Source organism: Salmo salar, chromosome ssa14 (genome assembly GCF_905237065.1).
Source record: "Salmo salar chromosome ssa14, Ssal_v3.1, whole genome shotgun sequence".
NCBI classification, from domain to species: domain Eukaryota; kingdom Metazoa; phylum Chordata; class Actinopteri; order Salmoniformes; family Salmonidae; genus Salmo; species Salmo salar.
Genome location: NC_059455.1, coordinates 72,551,561 through 72,567,345, shown reverse-complemented (window position 1 = coordinate 72,567,345; position 15,785 = coordinate 72,551,561). Strand labels below are relative to the sequence as shown.

General features: G+C 41.6%; 1 protein-coding gene across 11 annotated transcripts in view; it reads left to right on the top strand.

Moving 5' to 3' along the window:
* LOC106570268 (phosphatase and actin regulator 4A) overlaps positions 1 to 5,360 on the top strand; it is a 49,203-nt gene extending 43,843 nt beyond the window's left edge. For all 11 annotated transcript variants that reach the window (XM_045694765.1, XM_045694760.1, XM_045694764.1 and 8 more), the window contains 4 exons: positions 647 to 708; positions 913 to 1,050; positions 3,498 to 3,574; positions 3,810 to 5,360. In XM_045694765.1, coding sequence (XP_045550721.1) covers positions 647 to 708; positions 913 to 1,050; positions 3,498 to 3,574; positions 3,810 to 3,825 — 293 coding nt within the window. In that variant the 3' untranslated portion in view covers positions 3,826 to 5,360. The remainder of the gene's footprint in view (positions 1 to 646; positions 709 to 912; positions 1,051 to 3,497; positions 3,575 to 3,809) is intronic.
* Positions 5,361 to 15,785: the final 10,425 nt, after the last annotated feature.

The window sequence follows — 15,785 nt, the reverse complement described above, 5'->3', positions numbered from 1 at the left end:
ATGTGTTATAGACATCTGCCATACATCAGTCTACCCTCTAGTGGTCTGTAAAAGGACTTCCATACAAGAAAAGATATGGCTTGCTTCACGGTGTAATTTGACCATTGCACTGACCATTGTTTGTTCTTGAGTTTAGCATTGGGACCAAAACGGTAGTGCCAACACTTTAAGAATTTGAGATTATATTTTCGAAAACATATTTCCACTCAGGTATCCAAAATGGAACGTTTTCACATGTCTTATGGTTGTCCTCAGACTACTCTGAAAGCGCTACTTAAAAGCTTTGTCCTTAGACAGCTTTGTAAAAGGGCTACGTAATGTGCAGAGTGTGTCTTAGACAAAGGACTTCCTTGTCCCCGAGAGTGGAAAGACTGATTTAAAACAACTCCTGTGCTGTGTAGACGCCAGGAGAAGCTCAGGGCCCTGAGTGCTGGTCTAGGATCAGGTCCCCCCTGGCCATATAATCATATTCATTATGATCTAAAAGGAAAAACGGATTCTAGATCAGCACTCCTATTCTGAGACGCTTAGTGAATATGGGCCCTGGTCCAGTCTACCTGTCTCGCTCGCGCTCTCTCTCTCTCGGTGTCTAACTGACTGCAGTGTTTCTGTTCTGCCTCTGATGGAATGTCTTGTTTTATTGTAGCCAGGAACGAAGCTGATATCAGGGCAGAGAGGAGTGAGATCAAACGCAGACTAACCAGAAAGGTTAGCCTGACACACACACTGCAGAATGAAATCACACAAAGATACAGTACATTATCCTGCATATATACACACACTCCGGTGACAAAACAATCATACACAGATATACAAATAAAACACTAAAATGTAACTGATCACCATAAAGTGTTAACTTAGCATTTTAGTTCCAGACAGTCAGTGTTTTCTTTCTACCGCCCCCCCCGGCAGCTGTCCCAGAGGCCCACCATAGCAGAGCTTCAGGCCAGGAAGATCCTGCGTTTCCATGAGTACGTAGAGTGTACCACCACTCAAGACTACGACCGCCGTGCAGACAAACCCTGGACCAAGCTCACTCCCTCTGATAAGGTGAGACTCAGTTAAAGGGCATTTTCAAAAATGTTCAACTTCATATTAATCATCCACAGCACCATCCCAACATCATGTGAAAATGGCGCGTTTCTATGTTTTGTGGGGGGAAAAAAGGAGGAAGATGGATGTTTCCAATGACATCATCAGTGTGAATCATGTGATTTTGACCAACTATGACTATGCATTGACTACTAATTGCCTTATTGTCTACTAATTGGTAGATGTCATCTTTTTTACTACGAAATATAAACATAGCTATTTTCATATGTTGAGGTGGTGCTGGAGATGATGAATATAAGGTTGTAAAAGACTGGTAAAAAAAATAGTAAGAGTGCTCCTCAACTGTAATAATGAGTCATAGTAATAACAGCCTGTCACACACTTTTAAGCCTTTGTACCTTTATTTATACCAGGAAGTCTTCTGAGGTTTAAACCTCTTCATACTGAGAGATCTTTTATCATTTCAGCAGGGTTTTGAATTCCAGACACATACTGTGTCAAACACAAATCCCAAGAATGCAATATAATCGCTTCTTAATGGCTGTGCTTAGTTGTCCCCGGGATATTACCTGGTCCAGTGAAGCTAGGAGAAGAGGTTGAAACAGAAATTATAGCATACTTTCAAGTATTCAGAGGTTTAAAATCCATCACCATTTTTTAGATGAAAACTGAGGTCTTAAAACATTTGCTGTTTTATTTTTTTAAGTTGCAGAACTTTTATTGGCAAGTAAAAATATTGAGAAGTTCATATTTATGATTGGATGGAAGTTCTGAGGTGCCAGGATTTGGATATGAGGCAGGATTTGGATACGTGTGCCATCGCAAATAAACTCAGCAAAAAAAGAAACGTCCTCTTACTGTCAACTGCGTTTATTTTCAGCAAACTTAACGTGTAAATATTTGTATGAACATAAGATTCAACAACTGAGAGATAAACTGAACAAGTTCCACAGACATGTGACTAACAAAAATTGAATAATGTGTCCCTGAACAAAGGGGGGGGTAGAAGTCAGTATCTGGTGTGGCCACCAGCTGCATTAAGTACTGCAGTGCCTCTCCTCCTCATGGACTGCGCCAGATTTGCCAGTTCTTGCTGTGAGATTTCTGGGGGGAAATGGCCCTAGCCCTCAACCTCCGATCCAACAGGTCCCAGATGTGCTCAATGGGATTGAGATCTGGGCTCTTCGCTGGCCATGGCAGAACACTGACATTCCTGTCTTGCAGGAAATCACACACAGAACAAGCAGTATGGCTGGTGGCATTGTCATGCTGGAGGGTCATGTCAGGATGAGCCTGCAGGAAGGGTACCACATGAGGGAGGAGGATGTCTTCCCTGTAACGCACAGCGTTGAGATTGCCTGCAAGGACAACAAGCTCAGTCCGATGATGCTGTGACACACCGCCCCAGACCATGACGGACCCTCCACCTCCAAATCGATCCCGGTCCAGAGTGCAGGCCTCGGTGTAACGCTCATTCCTTCATCGATAAACGCAAATCCGACCATCACCCCTGGTGAGACAAAACCGCGACTCATCGTTGAAGAGCACTTTTTGCCAGTCCTGTCTGGTCCAGCGACGGTGGGTTTGTGCCCATAGGTGACGTTGTTGTCGGTGATGTCTGGTGAGGACCTGCCTTACAACAGGCCTACAAGCCCCCAGTCCAGCCTCTCAGCCTATTGCGAACAGTCTGAGCACTGATGGAAGGATTGTGCGTTCCTGGTGTAACTCGGGCAGTTGTTGCCATCCTGTACTTGTTCCGCAGGTGTGATGTTCGGATGTACCGATCCTGTGCAGGTGTTACACGTGGTCTGCCACTGCGAGGGCGATCAGCTGTCTGTCCTGTCTCCCTGTAGCCCTGTCTTAGACGTCTCACTGTACGGACATTGCAATTTATTGCCCTGGCCACATCTGCAGTCCTCATGCCTCCTTGCAGCATGCCTAAGGCACGTTCATGCAGATGAGCAGGGACCCTGGGCATCTTAATTTTGGTGTTTTTCAGAGTCAGTAGAAATGCCTTTTTAGTGTCCTAAGTTTTCATAACTGTGACCTTAATTGCCTACCGTCTGTAAGCTGTTAGTGTCTTAACGACCGTTCCACAGGTGCATGTTCATTCATTGTTTATGGTTCATTGAACAAGCATGGGAAACGGTGTTTAAACCCTTAACAATGAAGATCTGTGAAGTTATTTGGATTTTTACGAATTATCTTTGAAAGACAGGGTCCTGAAAGAGACATTTTCTTTTTTTGCGGAGTTTATGTCTGACTCAGCTGGAGAGAAGAGCAGAATTGATTCTCATTGAAAAAAGCCTGAAGTCTAGGGAGTAATCGTTTGATCTATTTGTCTGTACCGTACAGGATTACAAAGTAGAACTGCTCTAGGTTGTTGCTGCCAGTACAGTGACTCCGGTGTTATGTGATGCATCTTCCCTCTATTTTCTATCTAGGCTGCCATCCGCAAGGAACTGAATGAGTTCAAGAGCTCTGAGATGGAGGTTCATGAAGAGAGCAGGATCTATACCAGGTTAGTGTCCTATACAACACCAATATCTATAAATGATTCAAAATGGCTCCTCAGATTTAGCTGAACACTTCAACATTTCTTCCAACTTTATGATTAATATTTTATTTACTAGGCCGGGAACTCCAAACTAACCAGGATTTCTCTAAAACGCAACTGTTGTTGAATGTTGTAAGTTGCAGCCCTATATCTTCCTAGCCAGTGTGCATCATGACTTTCCTCCATCCTCACTCCTCAGATTCCATCGGCCTTAGCTGTGCTCCCTGGCCTGGCTGCAAAAGAAGCACTTAAATGCAATACGGAGCCGGGGGTTTGCAGGACTCCAATATGGAACGCACAGACCCCCCGGTGACTGCAATATCCACAGTCCCTTGTCCTGGAACAAGCCTGTTCCTCTCCTGGAAGGCACACTATTGATGGCTGTATCTGAAACCATGGCCTGTCTGTAACCATGGACTATGAATCTGTGGATGTGGTCCCTTGGTCTATCCAGTCATTGTTGAAGCCACGGACTAGAGGTGAGGCCCATCGGTCCAAGCCCTCAGATATGAAACCATGGGGCTGCTGGTACTACTGTACTGCAGCGTTGAGCTTCCTGACAAGATGACCCACAGGGGCGGAGAACAACAGAGGTGGTGGTTTAGGCCTATTTCAGAGGACATTTTGTTACTTCCCTGTGCCAACACTGTGACTTACGATAGGCATGACAAAAGGGACAGAGGTTGACAGAGAATGTCCTGTTTTGTTCATCACATCTACATTCTCCATGTCGCTACCTAAGACAAGAATATTCCCAAGAGGCCTTTCTGTACCTGCTTTTTAGACTTCCCTCAACACTTTGCCATATTTCTATTTGAGAAGAGGAAAGAATTGTGTACGTATTGATTGTTGTTCATGATGGTTGACATTAGTAGACGGTGGTACTAATGATTTAATGTCCAAATAAATGAGATGCTGAACTTTGTTAGACTACATGACACTGGTGAAACCCTCCAACGTGTGTGTATATGGGTACCCACTGGTACTAGCCTTTATCGCTGTTGGGACAATACATGGAGTGGTACGGAAACTGTACAGAGGAAATGTGAAATGGCTATATGTAGCCTACATGTATCGGTGACGGGTTTAGTTAAAGGAAACTCAAATGTAGCCTCAACTAGTCAGCTTACTAGCTGTTTTACATAGACCTAGATCTTATTCAACAGCTCCATTCTCCCCATACACAATGATGTGCATTTTTACTATATTCTGTTGATTTTCTGACAGCCAATAATACAAGCTGACTAATTGTTTTTTCAGGCATAGTAATAAGGCACCGTATTGTTAAAATGGGAATTTAAAGTAAAAAAAATGTAATTGTACAATTTGAAATGTTAGAATAATTTAATAAGACATAACATAAAGCTTATATGCACTATAATTATTTCACGGATGGTGTTGAAGCCCTGCGGCAGGAACATGGATATATTTTTACTTAAAAAATGGTTTTATTATGTTACTTTGTATGTAGGCCAATGGTTGGCCTCAGCTGTATAAACTTAACCTGTAGATTGATTTAATTGACTTTATATTAAATATTGCATGTCTTCCTAATGTTAACAAAAATGTGTTTTAAATGTAATTAAAGTATTACAACAGTGCTATTTTCTAATAATGTTACAGAAATTGGTACAGAAAAAGCGTTCCCTTATTTTACAGATGTTTTTTTATCATTAAAATGATTTGCAAACCTATTGTATAAATGAATGGTCAACTTGCACTCAAATTAAAATAAATGGTTTATCATAAAGATTGTTGTCAACTTGTCATTTTCCCAACCATTTGCCTTTTAAAAAGTACTCCAGGTGAGGGCAGTATTACACAAACTGTATTGTCTGCGTCTTACAACTTCTATTCTGGGTGGAAAATACAGGGCAATTGTGTGTGTTGTTTTGGGTCAACAATAGCCTTGAAACTATTGAGTCTTTCCTATCGTCATACATGCAGATGAGAGGTGTAGTCTACCGTGTACCCTAACTATGGCAATAGAGTATTCTTGTATTCTTCTTCGACCGTTGGTGCATGGGATAAACAGCCTTCCTCGATCAGACATGTTATATCATACTGCACATCGAGGCCCAAGTTAAATCGGGTCCTATTCGCTCCTCTCTTCAGCCTTTGAATTGCTAATTATGGAGTCACGTAATAGAAATACATATTAAATGTGCCCACTCTACCTCATGTTAGTTCTTCTAAGCCAATTGGCCCAAGAATATTATTATGACTTATTTTTATTTTTTAGCAAAGTGAATTAATATCTAATACTCTTCCACTCTTTCTTTATTGCCTTTCATCTTTGTTGATGTATTCTGTTTTTAATGTTCCATTTTTTATTTTATTTCATTAAGTCTTTAGACTATCAATTGTGGACAATGTGTTCAACCCGCAATAGCCGTCAGTGGGTCCTTACCGATGCAGCGGTTCTTAATGACGTCGGTATCATCGAGAGTATCATGACTGGCTGCATAACTGCTTGGTATGGCAAATGCACAGCCCTCGACCGCAAAGCACTACAGAGGGTGGTGCGAACAGCCCAGTACATCACTGGGGCCGAGCTCCCTGCCCTCCAGGACCTCTATATCAGGTGGTGTCAGAGGAAGGCCCAGAAAATTGCCGTAGACTTCAGCCTCCCAAGCCATAGACTGTTTACTCTGCTACTGTCTGGCAAACGGTACCGTAGCATTGGCTCTCGAACCATCAGGCTCCGAGAGAGCCTGATGGTTCGAAGGAAAAAAATTAAAATGTATGCACTCGAAGGAAAAAAATGTAAATGTATGCACTCACTACTGTAAGTCGCTTTGGATAAGACTGTCTGCTAAATGACTAAATAGTTTCTACCCCCACGCCATAAGACTGCTAAATAGATAATTAAATGCTTACCTCGACCCTATTTTGCACCGACTCTATGCACGCTTTAGATGGGTTGGCTGACAATGTCACAAACGATGCCCGCGCATCGATGAGGCAGAAGGATGTGTGGTGTTATGATTCTGAAAGGTCAGATCTCTAGAAACAATGACAAGAAGCTGCCATGTGGGGAATCGTATTGGGCTCTGGAGAAAACCAGGCACAGCTCATCACCCGTCTAACACCATTCCTACCGTGAAGCATGGTTGTGGCAGCATCACGCTATGAGGATGCTTTAAATAGAGCCAAATACAGGCAAATCCTTGATGAGAACCCACTTCAGAGTGCAAATGACAGACTGGGGCGAAGATTTACGTTCCAACAGGACAACGACCCCAAGCATTCAGCCAAAGCAATGCTGGAATGGCTTCAGAACACAAATGTGAATGTCCTTGAGTGACCTAGCCAAAGCCCAGAATTGAATCCCATTTAAAATCTGAACAAAATTTAATTGCTGTTCACCGCCGCTCCCCATCTAACTTAACAAAGCTTGAGAAAATCTGCTAGGAAGAATGGGAGAAAGTCCCCAAAACCAGATGTGCAAAGATGATATAGACATACCCAAGACGACTGAAAGCTGTAATCGCTGCCAAATGTGCTTCTACAAAGTATTGACTAGGGTGTGAGATATTTCTATAGTTCAGTTTCAATAAATTTGCCAAAATTTCTAAAAATACGTTTTCACTTTGTCATTATGGAGTATTGTGTGTAGATGGGTAAGAAAAATACATTTCATCCATTTTTAATGCAGGCTGTAACCCAACAAAATGTGGAATAAGTCAAGCGGTATGAATACTTTCTGAAGGCGCTGTACACACTCTCCACTGACACAACACACACAAGCATACATATACATATTTACACAATTTGCAGCTGCTACTCTGTTCTTTATTTTAGTTTTGTCTATCCTGATGCTTTCATGTACATATCTACCTCAAGTACCTCGTACCTCTACACATTGATTTGATATTCCTTGTATATAGCTTCATTCTTGTGTATTTCATTCCTTTTGTCTTTTTTTTACTGCATTGTTAGGAAGGGCTCGAAAGCAAGCATTTCACAGCTGTATTTGGCGCATGTGACAAATCAAATGTCCTTTGATTTGAAATAGGTTTTAGAGAGACCATATTTTTAACAGATTGGTAAGGCTTTGTGTTCCTGTTATGTTGCTTCCATTGAGTCCCTTGTAGAGCTTAAAGGAGGAATCCTACAGCACATCTACCAGAGGTGATCATACATCTTCAGGCTCTGAGACATTCGGTGCTAGCGATTGCTCTGTAATAGTGATTGCAACCTATTATGCCCCCCTCCTCCTTCAAAAGAGAGTTAAAAGGATGACTAGATAAATGATAGGCTCTGTCCCAAATGGCTCCCAATTCCCTATATAATCACAACTTTTGATCATTTGGGACTCCGCCAGAGACTCCACTCACTGGTGTATAAAATGGAGAGTAGAGTACTTATCTGGGGAGAAGCAAGACAATAAAATTGTGGCTCGCTCTTCAGCAGTAACCTACATTGCTATTATTTATAATGTATATTGGAGATCCATCTATATGCCCTTGTAGTTTTGTATTTCATCTCAAAGCATTTAGCCCATGGGCCCTCCCTGGTTCTGTCTTATTCAGGTTGCCATTGGCAACAATATGGTCCTGTTGAAAAAGTGTTTAATGGTGTTTCCTCTGAAACAGATTATCAAAATCTTGTTAACCATTTGAAATACCGAAACAAAAGAAGGTATATTTAATGTGCCTTCTTGGCTCCTGGAAATGGTGGACCTTTCCAAGCTCCTAAAACAGTAAGCCTGATGTACTGTGAGATTTCCTTCTGGGTTACGAGATTATGACATTTTAACAACCCAATATCTACCATAAAACTGACCCTACCTTTCCCTATTCAATGGACTGACAGTGGACAGATCTCTCTCTCTGCCATGTAATCGTTGTTGTCATGTAGACTACTTTAGGTTTAGTTCCCCGTGACAGACGTTTGATTCTGGGTAACAAATCTATTCTGTTGCACAACAGGCAAATGGAAGGTTTTGAAGTGTAATGACAGTTATTCAGCTGAGCTGAATGTCAACTGGCACTATACCACTACTTACTTGTTCACAAAACACCCACTTATCTACCCATCTATTTCTGTCTATGTATTTGTTCACTTTAGTAAATTCTACTGTACATGACAATGTTGATCATGGATCTGAATTTGTGGTCATTTTGCTCCATTATAATGTTTTTAGCAACAATTTGCCTTTGGAACACAGTTGCTTGGTAACTATGGACAAATCTGATATATGGATGGGATCATGGTTGTGTTGTCTATCTGCTTTATTACAGTAATGAGATATAAATCCTTTCGTATACAGTTCTTCTCTCAGATGTATTATACTGTATATGTGAAGTGATACAACGTATGAAAGTGACACTTACTCTATCCTCATTTTGTAGGCTAAGAATTAACCTCAAATGTGCATAGTCAAAGTCATAAATGCGCCCATTTAACCCATTTAATCCCATCGGTCACAATAGTGCCTTAATTTTCAATACATTGAATCCATGATGCTCATGGTATAATAAAATATCTTAATGGGAAAATACAGTGGCTCTAATTTATTATATATATATATATATATATAAGCAGATTATTTATTTTTTCAGTAGATTGAAATTTTGTTGGATTATAGATATACTTGATCAAGAGATTTTACAGATCATTTTACCATTAGCCTTTACATACAGTATGTTTAAATCAGTGATTTTGACTGTGAAACGTCATATTTGGTTATTTCAGGGGGAATTGGCCATGTATAGACCCATAAACTGAATTAATGTAATAATTTAACAAATATATAATATCAATAGGTTTGTTTAGTGTCTCTTGCACAATGGTAGTGAGTTTTGATGAATAGTCACAAGGGTAGACCTGGTTTATCAGAGTATTGGAACATAGCTATAGGTGCAAACCTGGTTCGTATGGGTATTTCCGCTGAGATATGCAGGAGTAGATCTGGGTTATATTAGTATTGGGACTCAGTCAAAGATGTAGACCTTGACAGAGTACTGGAGCTGTGTTGCAGGGGTAGAACAGGTTTACAATTTTAGTATTCAGGCTTTGTCACATTTAGACCTGGCTTAGTTGACTTATTGGGTTCAAGCACAGGTGCATACTGTAGGTATGTAAATTGGACAGGTGTAGACCTGTTTTTTATGAATATTGGGGCTGAAATGCAGAATTACACATGGCCTTTATGTGGTGGTGGTAGACCTGTTTTATTGTAGGGCATGCGCATCAAAAGCCCCAGTTTTTTTTTTCCTTCTTCATATTCTTTAGCACACTACTCATCCTACACTGTTTAAGCTAGAAATGCTGTTCAGACGTCAAAACGTGTGGAATGGTCACACTCGAGTTGCTTGTATACAGTACAACTCTTTTCTTTGTCTTCCATCCGCTTTCATGGTATTTCTTCAACATTCTGAAGCTCTCCATTGCAGTGTTGCCAACTTAGCGACTTTGTCGCTATATTTAGCGAGTATTCAGACCCCTCTAGCGACATATTTTCTAAACATCGACTAGTGACAAATCTAGCAACTTTTTCTGGGGTTATTGGAGAACTATCGCTGAAAACACTGTTCCATGCTGGCATGTGATCACATTGGAGAAGCATGTAGAGCTGCTTTCTCAGACTCCACTGCTGCTACCCACTTCAAAATGCACAGGACAAAGTGCACATAAATGATTAAGGGTGTTCTAGCACCATACTTTCTGAAAAAGTTGGTCGCAGATGTAGGTGACCAGAGTTTCAGCCTCTTCGATGAGTCCACGGATGTAAGTGTTTCTAAGTACCTTGGGGTTGTGATAAGGTACTTTAGTGACACCAAGCAGACAATTGTATCAACATTTCTGGGGCTTGTTGAGTTGGAGGGAGATGCCAAATCTATAGCCGTGCTGTTGTGGCTTTCCTCGAGACGCATTGTCTTAAAAAAGAGAAACTCCTGGGGATAGGCACTACCATAACACTGACCCTACCTTTCCCTATTCAATGGACTGACAGTGGACGTATCTCTCTCTCTCTCTCTACCTGACAATGCCTCTGTTATGACGGGGATTAACAATAGGGTCCATAAAGTGCTGAAAGAGGAGTATGGCCTCAAATATCTGGTTCTTATTCACTGTGTTTGCCACTCTCTACAGCTTGCTGTAAGTCATGCTTCCAATGACACCATCCCCTGTAGTGTGGAGTACTTGGTATGAGAGACTTATAACTGGTTTTCAGTTTCTCCAAAGCGCAGGGAGGCCTACAAGGCCATATATGAGACCATAAACTGTGGGGAGAAACCTTTACAGATAACCAAGGTGTGTGCCACAGGTTGGCTCTCCATTGAACCCGTGGTTTCACGCATTTTGGACCAGTGGGAGGAGCTTAGGCTGCATTTTGCAGTCACCAAGTCCAGTGAACACTGCTACATGGCTGAGGTTTTATACTCCATGTACAGTGATCCTCAAAACATATTGTATCTGACTTTTTTGAAGTCAGTGCTGGGTGAGGTACAGTTGGCCATCAAGGCTTTTGAGGGAGAGCAAGTAGATCCTCTTAAAGAACTTGACAGCTTGGTTAGCCTGATCAAGTCTGTGAGCAGCAGGGTGCTGAATCTACTGGCAAATGTTGATGTACTCAAAGGGCCAATAGATGGATACATCAGTCCCAAACCGTACCTTGGTTAACTTTTTGAGTCAAAGGCAGCTGAGCTCCACCTTGCGCCTGAGGATGAAAACAATGTCCGAAAGTGGTGTGTAGCCTTCACCATCTCCCTCACTAATGAGTTGAGGGTGAGACTGCCGGACAACAGCGAAGCATTGCAGTGCATGTCAGTTTTCAATGTGGAGGAAACTCTAAAGCACAATAAGAGCCCTGTAGAAATAGAAAAAATAGCCAAGCTCCTTGGCTACTCCCCTGCAGAGATAGACAAGATTGTCCAGCAATGGCGTGCCATCCATCTTAGTAAATGGAATGAGACAAAAAACACACTGGGCTTCTGGAGTGAGATTTGGAAGTTCAGGGATGCAGCTGATATCAACCCGCTTCAAGAAGTTGCCATGGCTGTTGTGTCTGTGTTGTCCTTGCCACACTCGAATGCTGAAGTCGAGAGAGTTTTCAGCCAGATGAGTGTGGTAAAAAGCTAACTTAGAAATCGGATGTCCTTGCAGACCCTTAACTCCATCCTGTACATTAGATATGGACTGAAGCTGTCTGGTGAGGCTTGCAGCTTTTTGGCACATCAGCTGCTTACTCATTTAAGTCAGCTCCCTCAGTTGCTGAACCTGCCATAGAGAGCCTTGACCAAAATGACGATGACACATTCTTTCTGTGAGCCAGCACAGCCTGTGTGTGTGTGGAGGGGGGGTCTGGAAAAAAACAGCAATTAACCTGAATTAGGGCCAGACTAGTTACCATAATTTTCTCACATTGCCATTGACAGTTTTTTCTATTGTCTCTTTTTGGTCCATTTAGATTGTTAATGTAGATTGTATACAAAAAAAATGTAAAAAATGTTATGGTTAAAAATGTTCATGTTTTACTGTGACTTGTTGTAGGCTCCTAAGTTAACCATAAGGTTAAAAACCAAACCAAATTAAGAAAACTAAACTAAAAAACAAACATACTTTTTTTTTTTTTTATAAAATAAAAAACTAACTCCGCCAGAGTGTCTCATTTGGGTCACTTTTACCTGTCCCAAGCCCGGATAAAGGAGGAGGGTTGGAATTGGGACATAAAAAAAACTAGAATCGACAGAAGAAAGTTAATTTGTAGTTCTAAACATATTTAGGGTGTTTGTTACTCACTTTTTGTCACTCCCACGACGTTATTCCTCTCTCCTACAGCGTCCATCACAATTACATGCACATCGCCAATTATGCAAATTAGGTGATGACGTCATTTAGCGACTTCTAGCAACTTTTAGGACAGCCAATAGCTACTTTCCTTACTGAGGAGTTGGCAACACTGCTCCATTGTGACAACATCACTTCCAACAGCCATTCTCTGTACATGGAATAATGCAACTTTTGACACAAATCAGCAACTTTGACCACTTTACAAGAAGCGTTCACATCTTCGTATAGTTCTCGGCTACTCAAATCTGGTGTTTGAACAAAAAATAATATTCTGATAAAAAGTTACAGCTGTTTAAGTAACCGCATACCGAACATTTTCGTAAAACTTGTTTTGTGATTTTGACCACTACTCTCAAGCAGTTAAGACAAAGTTAGAGTGTGTGGCATATTCGTTTACTTCTCTGCTATTCATATCTGTTCGCGGAACCAAAATACTACAGATCTTACGGTACAGCTGTTTTATTAACTGTGTTACCACCTTTTCTTCCAACCTTTTCCAAACAACTGCCATTTTGACCACTTACCCAACAAGTTAAAAACATATTCAAAGGCATGAAAACTTTGCCGATGTATTTGCTTGTCAAATCCGAAAACGGATTTGGAATAGCTTCTACCAATCTGTAACTAGAGCCGTTTTACTAACCCATTGCCTGCTCTCTTTCTAGCTGCAGTAAATCATGTCAGAAGCTATCAGATTAATTATTTACCAACAACAGCTGCAATTTCCTATCAAACTACATCACATTTTGAAGTTCACTTTCCTTGCTTTGTCTAACAACACTATCATTAATCTAGCAAAGTCGTTTTGTGGGTCAGAGGGCAGTTTAGTTCATATTAAAGCGCAAACTAACTATCTTAGCCTGCGTCTCTCTTGCTTTCGCCAAAAGGTAGCAGTGTTGCCAAGGCTACTGTTGCCTAGCAACACTAGTTTGCCTGTCTCTGAGGAGAAGGGTGGGCTATACCCCTCTGATGGAAAAGAGCGGATTAGGAATAGCTTCTACCAATAAAAACTAAGTTGTTTGTTGGAGTTTCGAGTTAAAAAAGTGGCATGCTGACGTCTATTAACCCTCTCTTTCTGAAATTATCTGCTGAAATTGTTGCAACTCCTATTACTAGCCTGTTCAACCTCTCTTTCGTCAAATCAAATTTATTTGTCACATACACATGGTTAGCAGGTGTTAATGCAAGTGTAGCGAAATTCTTGTTCTTCTAGTAACGACCATGCAGTAATATCTAACAAGTAATATAACCTAACAATTTCACAACAACTACCTTATACACACAAGTGTAAAGGAATGAATACGAATATGTACATAAAATATATAAATGAGTGATGGCCGAACGGCATAGGCAAGATGCAGTAGATGGTATAGGGTACAGTATATACATATGAGATGAGTAATGTAGGGTATGAAAACATAAAGCGGCATTGTTTAAAGTGGCTAGTGATACATTACATCAAGATGGGAAGATGCAGTAGATGGTATAAAGTACAGTATATACATATGAGATGAGTAATGTAGGGTAAGATAGTATCATCTCTCCAAAGATTGGAAAGCTGCTGCGATAATCCCCCTCTTCAAAGGGGGAGACACTCAAGACCCGAACTGCTACAGACCTATATCTATCCTACCCTGCCTTTCTAAGGTCTTCGAAAGCCAAGTTAACAAACAGAATACCGACCATTTCGAATTCCACCGTACCCTCTCCGCTATGCAATCTGGTTGCAGAGCTGGTCATGGGTGCACCTCAGCCACGCTCTTGGTGCTAAACGATATCATAACCGCCATCGATAAGATACATTACTGTGCAGCCGTATTCATCGACCTGGCCAAGGCTTTCAACTCTGTCAATCACCACATTCTTATCGGCAGACTAAACAGCCTTGGTTTCTCAAATGACTGCCTCGCCTGGTTCACTAACTACTTCTCTGATAGAGTTCAGTGTGTCAAATCGGAGGGCCTGTTGTCTGGACCTCTGGCAGTCTCTGGGGGTGCCACAGGGTTCAATTCTCGGGCTGACTCTCTTCTCTGTATACATCAATGATGTCGCTCTTGCTGCTGGTGATTCTCTGATCCACCTCTACGCAGACGACACCATTCTGTATACTTCTGGCCCTTCTTTGGACACTGTGTTAACTAACCTTCAGACGAGCTTTAATGTCATACAACTCTCCTTCTGTTGCCTCCAACTGCTCTTAAATGCAAGTAAAACTAAATGCATGCTCTTCAAACTATCGCTGCCCGCACCTGCCCGCCTGTGCAGCATCACTACTCTGGACGGTTCTGACTTAGAATATGGGGACAACTACAAATACCTAGGTGTCTGGTTAGACTGTAAACTCTCCTTCCAGACTCACATTAAGCATCTCCAATGCAAAATTACATCTAGAATCGGCTTCCTATTTCGCAACAAAGCATCCTTCACTCATGCTGCCAAACATACCCTCGTAAAACTGACTATCCTACCGATCCTCGACTTCGGCGATGTTATTTACAAAATAGCCTCCAACACTCTACTCAAAAATTGGTGCAGTCTATCACAGTACCATCCGTTTTGTCACCAAAGCCCCATATACTACCCACCATTGCGACCTGTACCCTCTCGTTGGCTGGCCCTCGCTTCATACTCGTCACCAAACCCACTGACTCCAGGTCATCTACAAGTCTCTGCTAGGTAAAGCCCCACCTTATCTCAGCTCACTTGTCACCATAGCAGCACCCACCCGTAGCACGCGCTCCAGCAGGTATATCTCACTAGTCACCCCCCAAAGCCAATTCCTCCTTTGGCCGCCTTTCCTTCCAGTTCTCTGCTGCCAATGACTGTAACAAACTGAAAAAATCACTGAAGCTGGAGACTCATATCTCCCTCACTAGCTTTAAGCACCAGCTGTCAGTGCAGCTCACAGATCACTGCACCTGTACATAGCCCATCTGTAATATAGCCCATCCAACTACCTCATCCCCATACTGTATTTATTTATTTATCTTGCTTGTTTACACCCCGGTATCTCTACTTGCACATTCATCTTCTGCACATCAATCACTCCAGTGTTTCATTGGCATATTGTAATTACTTCGCCACCATGGCCTATTTATTGCCTTACCTCCCTCATCTTACCTCATTTGCACACACTGAATATAGGTTTTTCTACTGTATTATTGACTGTATGTTTGTTTATTCCATGTGTAACTCTGTTGTTGTATGTGTCGAACTGCTTTGCTTTATTCTTGGCCAGGTCACAATTGTAAATGAGACCTTGTTCTCAACTAGCCTACCTGGTTAAATAAAGGTGAAATAAAAAAATTAACATCTCTCTGTCATCATTGAGTTGCAACGGAGCCGTTGCTATGATACACAGACACAGAGCACA